Source organism: Oncorhynchus masou, chromosome 2 (genome assembly GCF_036934945.1).
Source record: "Oncorhynchus masou masou isolate Uvic2021 chromosome 2, UVic_Omas_1.1, whole genome shotgun sequence".
Classification (NCBI taxonomy): Eukaryota; Metazoa; Chordata; class Actinopteri; order Salmoniformes; family Salmonidae; genus Oncorhynchus; species Oncorhynchus masou.
Genome location: NC_088213.1, coordinates 6,389,760 through 6,397,478, shown reverse-complemented (window position 1 = coordinate 6,397,478; position 7,719 = coordinate 6,389,760). Strand labels below are relative to the sequence as shown.

Sequence of the window (7,719 nt, the reverse complement as noted above, 5' to 3'; positions counted from 1 at the left end):
CCAAAACAACTGGCTAAAACACAATCAGAAGACAGACCACACAGCAAAGACATGTTCATAAACCCATTTAGGTATGTTGAAACAGAGTGGAACTGTACTGCAGAGAGCAGGAGAGGCAAACTAATCAGCTTCCAGAGACATTCACTGATAAGGAGTTAGTACAAATGGAGCAGAACTCAGGCTAGAGTCATACTGTAGGCGTGTTAGTACAAATGTAAATGGAGCAGAACTCAGGCTAGAGTCATACTGTAGGCGTGTTAGTACAAATGGAGTGGAACTCAGGCTAGAGTCATACTGTAGGCATGTTAGTACAAATGGAGTGGAACTCAGGCTAGAGTCATACTGTAGGCATGTTAGTACAAATGGAGTGGAACTCAGGCTAGAGCCATACTGTAGGCATGTTACTACAAATGGAGTGGAACTCAGGCTAGAGTCATACTGTAGGCGTGTTAGTACAAATGGAGTGGAACTCAGGCTAGAGTCATACTGTAGGCGTGTTAGTACAAATGGAGTGGAACTCAGGCTAGAGCCATACTGTAGGCATGTTAGTACAAATGGAGTGGAACTCAGGCTAGATCCATACTGTAGGCATGTTAGTACAAATGGAGCAGAACTCAGGCTAGTCATAGTGTAGGCATGTTAGTACAAATGGAGCAGAACTCAGGCTAGTCATAGTGTAGGCATGTTAGTACAAATGGAGTGGAACTCAGGCTAGTCATACTGTAGGCGTGTTAGTACAAATGGATTGGAACTCAGGCTAGTCATACTGTAGGCATGTTAGTACAAATGGAGCAGAACTCAGGCTAGTCATAGTGTAGGCATGTTAGTACAAATGGAGCAGAACTCAGGCTAGTCATAGTGTAGGCATGTTAGTACAAATGGAGTGGAACTCAGGCTAGTCATACTGTAGGCATGTTAGTACAAATGGATTGGAACTCAGGCTAGTCATACTGTAGGCATGTTAGTACAAATGGATTGGAACTCAGGCTAGTCATAGTGTAGGCATGTTAGTACAAATGGAGTGGAACTCAGGCTAGTCATACTGTAGGCATGTTAGTACAAATGGATTGGAACTCAGGCTAGTCATACTGTAGGCATGTTAGTACAAATGGATTGGAACTCAGGCTAGTCATAGTGTAGGCATGTTAGTACAAATGGAGTGGAACTCGGGCTAGTCATAGTGTAGAAGTCCATCCCACCTGTCTTGACCCCAGTCTCCTCCTCCAGGTGTTCATACAGGGAGTTGGAGTAGTCAGCCATTTTACACTCAATAGAGATGGGCTTGGCCACGCTGACGATCCCAGCACACAGCCTGGTGGTGCCAGCACCTAGCCTAGCACACAGAGAGATGAGGACAACATGGTTAGGTACAGCACCTAGCCTAGCACACAGAGAGATGAGGACAACATGGTTAGGTACAGCACCTAGCCTAGCACACAGAGAGATGAGGACAACATGGTTAGGTACAGCACCTAGCCTAGCACACAGAGAGATGAGGACAACATGGTTAGGTACAGCACCGAGCCTAGCACACAGAGAGATGAGGACAACATGGTTAGGTACAGCACCGAGCCTAGCACACAGAGAGATGAGGACAACATGGTTAGGTACAGCACCTAGCCTAGCACACAGAGAGATGAGGACAACATGGTTAGGATGAAGACTCTCAACCTGTCTTCATCATAAGGGAGGTTTCTGAGTCAAAGGTGAACAAGGTGATTAGCTCACTAAAGAACTCTAAAGCCAAAGATGTGTTTGGGATGGACTCTACCTTTCTTAAAAACTACAAAGAGTCACTCATTGGCCCCATTACTAAGGTCACCAACACATCTATTGGTCTCGGTGTGTTTCCAAGGGTATGGAAGTCGGCCATAATAACGGCCATCTTTAAATCAGGCGACCCTGCTGACGTGAGTAACTACAGGCCCATTAGTATACTACCTGTGGTGTCAAAGGTTGTTGAAAAGTGTGTAACAGAACAACTGATTGCCCACCTCAACAACAGCCCTTTCACATTACACTCCATGCAGTTTGGCTTCAGAGCGAAACACTCCACAGAAACGGCCAACTGCTTTCTTCTGGAAAATGTGAAGTCCAAGATGGACAAAGGGGTGCTGTTGGGGCTGTGTTTCTGGACCTAAGGAAGGCTTTTGATACTGTTAACCATGAGATTCTCATCACAAAATTGTCCAAGTTCAACTTTTCCCCTGATGCCTTGAGATGGATGAAATCATACCTTGAAGGCAGAACTCAGTGTGTCAGAGTGAGCAATGAGCTGTCGCCCTATCGTAGCTATGATGTGGGCGTGCCCCAAGGGTCAATACTGGGGCCCCTCCTGTTCAGCCTGTACATTAATGATCTGCCTTCTGTCTGTACTGGGTCTGAAGTTCAAATGTATGCAGATGATACAGTGATATATGTGCATGCAAAGAGCAAACAACAAGCTGCACAAGAACTCACTACTGTAATGGTCCAGGTTACAAAGTGGCTCAGTGACTCGTGTTTGCATCTCAATATGAAAAAAACTGTTTTCATGTTCTTCACAAAGAGGGCAACAGATGCTACTGAGCCAGATGTCTATGTGTCAGGGGAGAAGCTCCAGGTGGTATCCGATTTTAAGTACCTTGGCATCATACTTGATTCCAACCTCTCTTTTAAAAAGCATGTGAAAAAGGTAATTCAAATAACTAAATTCAACCTAGCTAATTTCCGATTTATACGAAATTGTTTGACTACAGAGGTAGCAAAACTGTACTTCAACTCTATGATACTCCCCCACTTAACATACTGCTTGACTAGTTGGGCCCAAGCTTGCTGTACAACATTAAACCCTATTCAGTCTGTCTACAAACAGGCTCTCAAAGTGCTTGATAGGAAGCCCAATAGCCATCATCATTGTCACATCATTAGAAAGCATGAGCTCTTGAGTTGGGAAAATCTTGTGCAATACACCGACGCATGTCTTGTATTCAAGATCCTTAATGGCCTGGCTCCCCCTCCACTCAATATTTTTGTTAAACAGAAAACCCAGACATATGGCAGCAGATCCACAAGGTCTGCCATGAGAGGTGACTGTATAGTTCCCCTAAGGAAAAGCACCTTTAGTAAATCTGCATTCTCTGTGAGAGCTTCCCATGTCTGGAATACACTGCCATCAGACACACATAACTGCACCACATATCACACTTTCACAAAATGCTTGAAGACATGGCTAAAAGTCAATCAGATTTGTGAACATGGTCCCTAGCTGTGTGTTGCCGCTTTCCATGTTGTCTGTTGTCTGTAGCTTGTGAGGTGTGGAAACACTTTGTTGCTTTTATGAATTTTGTCTTGCTGCTTTTTGCTCTATGTTGCTCTGTCCGTATGCTACGTCTTGCTTGTCCTATGTTGCTATGTCTTGCTTGTTCTATGTTGCTATTGTCTATATTGTAATTGTTTTTAATAACCTGCCCAGGAACTGCGGTTGAAAATTAGCCGGCTGGCTAAAACCAGCACTTTTACTGAAACGTTGATTAATGTGCACTGTCCCTGTAAAAATAAAATAAACTCAAACAAACCTAGCCTAGCACACAGAGAGATGAGGACAACATGGTTAGGTACAGCACCTAGCCTAGCACACAGAGAGATGAGGACAACATGGTTAGGTACAGCACCTAGCCTAACACAGAGATGAGGACAACATGGTTAGGTACAGCACCTAGCCTAGCACACAGATAGATGAGGACAACATGGTTAGGTACAGCACCTAGCCTAGCACACAGAGAGATGAGGACAACATGGTTAGGTACAGCACCTAGCCTAACACAGAGATGAGGACAACATGGTTAGGTACAGCACCTAGCCTTGCACACAGATAGATGAGGACAACATGGTTAGGTACAGCACCTAGCCTAGCACACAGAGAGATGAGGACAACATGGTTAGGTACAGCACCTAGCCTAGCACACAGAGAGATGAGGACAACATGGTTAGGTACAGCACCTAGCCTAGCACACAGAGATATGAGGACAACATGGTTAGGTACAGCACCTAGCCTAGCACACAGAGAGATGAGGACAACATGGTTAGGTACAGCACCTAGCCTAACACAGAGAGATGAGGACAACATGGTTAGGTACAGCACCTAGCCTAGCACACAGAGAGATGAGGACAACATGGTTAGGTACAGCACCTAGCCTAACACACAGAGAGATGAGGACAACATGGTTAGGTAACACCCAGCCTGGTGGTACCAGCACCCAGCCTAACACCCAGCCTGGTGGTACCAGCACCCAGCCTAACACCCAGCCTGGTGGTACCAGCACCCAGCCTAACACCCAGCCTAACACCCAGCCTGGTGGTACCAGCACCCAGCCTAACACCCAGCCTGGTGGTACCAGCACCCAGCCTAACACCCAGCCTAACACCCAGCCTGGTGGTACCAGCACCCAGCCTAACACCCAGCCTGGTGGTGCCAGCACCCAGCCTGGTGGTACCAGCACCCAGCCTAACACCCAGCCTGGTGGTACCAGCACCCAGCCTGGTGGTACCAGCACCCAGCCTAACACCCAGCCTGGTGGTACCAGCACCCAGCCTAACACCCAGCCTGGTGGTACCAGCACCCAGCCTAACACTCAGCCTGGTGGTACCAGCACCCAGCCTAACACCCAGCCTGGTGGTACCAGCACCCAGCCTAACACCCAGCCTGGTGGTACCAGCACCCAGTCTAACACCCAGCCTGGTGGTACCAGCACCCAGCCTAACACCCAGCCTGGTGGTACCAGCACCCAGCCTAACACCCAGCCTGGTGGTAGCAGCACCCAGTCTAACACCCAGCCTGGTGGTACCAGCACCCAGCCTAACACCCAGCCTGTGGTACCAGCACCCAGCCTAACACCCAGCCTGGTGGTACCAGCACCCAGCCTAACACCCAGCCTGGTGGTACCAGCACCCAGCCTAACACCCAGCCTGGTGGTGCCAGCACTCAGCCTAACACCCAGCCTGGTGGTACCAGCACCCAGCCTGGTGGTACCAGCACCCAGCCTAACACCCAGCCTGGTGGTACCAGCACCCAGCCTAACACCCAGCCTGGTGGTACCAGCACCCAGCCTAACACCCAGCCTGGTGGTACCAGCACCCAGCCTAACACCCAGCCTAACACCCAGCCTGGTGGTACCAGCACCCAGCCTGGAGGTGCCAGCACCCAGCCTGGTGGTGCCAGCACCCAGCCTAACACCCAGCCTAACACCCAGCCTGGTGGTACCAGCACCCAGCCTAACACCCAGCCTGTGGTACCAGCACCCAGCCTAACACCCAGCCTGGTGGTACCAGCACCCAGCCTAACACTCAGCCTGGTGGTACCAGCACCCAGCCTAACACCCAGCCTGGTGGTACCAGCACCCAGCCTAACACCCAGCCTGGTGGTACCAGCACCCAGCCTAACACCCAGCCTGGTGGTACCAGCACTCAGCCTAACACTCAGCCTAACACCCAGCCTAACACCCAGCCTAACACCCAGCCTGGTGGTACCAGCACCCAGCCTGGTGGTACCAGCACCCAGCCTAACACCCAGCCTGGTGGTACCAGCACCCAGCCTAACACCCAGCCTGGTGGTACCAGAACCCAGCCTAACACCCAGCCTAACACCCAGCCTGGTGGTACCAGCACCCAGCCTAACACCCAGCCTGGTGGTACCAGCACCCAGCCTGGTGGTACCAGCACCCAGCCTAACACCCAGCCTGGTGGTACCAGCACCCAGCCTAACACCCAGCCTGGTGGTACCAGCACCCAGCCTAACACCCAGCCTGGTGGTACCAGCACCCAGCCTAACACCCAGCCTGGTGGTACCAGCACCCAGCCTAACACCCAGCCTGGTGGTACCAGCACCCAGCCTAACACCCAGCCTGGTGGTACCAGCACCCATCCTAACACCCAGCCTGGTGGTACCAGCACCCAGCCTAACACCCAGCCTGGTGGTACCAGCACCCAGCCTAACACCCAGCCTGGTGCTGCCAGCACCCAGCCTAACACCCAGCCTGGTGGTACCAGCACTCGGCCTATAACACTAGGGGTGAAAGTAAGGCGGTTCACTAAATAGTGGGGGTACACCGTACCGGGTAAACCGTGAGCCTATCACAATAACTAAAACAAAGATGCCAAGAAAACTGTCAACTATTTCACCACTATTTAAAGGCTCTGTGCAGTGAAAAACGTGATTTGTCTGTATTTTATAAATATTTACACGAGGTTGTTAGATCAGATGAAAACCTCCTGACTGGTTGTGTTAATGGCTCATTAAATCCAATCAGATGAAAACCTCCTGACTGGTTGTGTTAATGGCTCATTAAATCCAATCAGATGAAAACCTCCTGACTGGTTGTGTTAATGGCTCATTAAATCCAATCAGATGAAAACATCCTGACTGGTTGTGTTAATGGCTCATTAAATCCAATCAGATGAAAACAACCTGACTGGTTGTGTTAATGGCTCATTAAATCCAATCAGATGAAAACATCCTGACTGGTTGTGTTAATGGCTCATTAAATCCAATCAGATGAAAACAACCTGACTGGTTGTGTTAATGGCTCATTAAATCCAATCAGATGAAAACCTCCTGACTGGTTGTGTTAATGGCTCATTAAATCCAATCAGATGAAAACAACCTGACTGGTTGTGTTAATGGCTCATTAAATCCAATCAGATGAAAACCTCCTGACTGGTTGTGTTAATGGCTCATTAAATCCAATCAGATGAAAACATCCTAACTGGTTGTGTTAATGGCTCATTAAATCCAATCAGATGAAAACAACCTGACTGGTTGTGTTAATGGCTCATTAAATCCAATCAGATGAAAACAGCCTGACTGGTTGTGTCAATGCCTCATTAAAAGGTCATGCATAATACAGGCGAGATGCCCAATCCTTACAAGGCCCATGAGATCACAATAATTCATAGGGATTCATTATGGGATTCTATGATCCGCAATTACATAGACAGTAGATCACAGTAGATCCCATAACTGTAAGAAATGCCATCTACTTTCCCCCCTGTCTAACACACACAGAGGACCACACACACACACACACACACACAGAGGACCACACACACACACACACACACACACACACACACAGAGGACCACACAGTAGATCACACACACACACACACACACAGAGGACCACACAGTAGATCACACACACACACACACAGAGGACCACACAGTAGATCGATCACACACACACACACACACACACACACAGTAGATCACACACACACACAGAGGACCACACAGTAGATCACACACACACAGAGGACCACACAGTAGATCGACCACACAGTAGATCACGCACACAGAGGACCACACAGTAGATCACACACACAGAGGACCACACAGTAGATCACACACACAGAGGACCACACAGTAGATCACACACACAGAGGACCACACAGTAGATCACACACACAGAGGACCACACAGTAGATCACACACACAGAGGACCACACAGTAGATCTCACACACACAGAGGACCACAACCCAGCAGGGTGAGTAATGAGACATAAGACCATGGTTCCTTGTGATTTCTAGATGTTATCATTGATTACATAAGGTCTCGTAGGCTAGTCCATGTTTTCACTGTGTTGGTCTCTCATCACCTGACAAGCCCAGTAAAACAATGAACTCATGAAATCATGATATATTGTCCACCTACCCACAAATAAAGTGTTATGGAAACATGCACC

At 48.7% G+C, this 7,719-nt stretch overlaps 1 protein-coding gene across 1 annotated transcript in view; it reads right to left on the bottom strand.

The window, feature by feature from the left end:
• LOC135554633 (pyruvate dehydrogenase phosphatase regulatory subunit, mitochondrial-like) overlaps positions 1–7,719 on the bottom strand; it is a 61,582-nt gene that overhangs the window by 53,540 nt on the left and 323 nt on the right. The window contains exon 2 of the mRNA XM_064987043.1: positions 1,200–1,333. Coding sequence (XP_064843115.1) covers positions 1,200–1,333 — 134 coding nt within the window. The remainder of the gene's footprint in view (positions 1–1,199; positions 1,334–7,719) is intronic.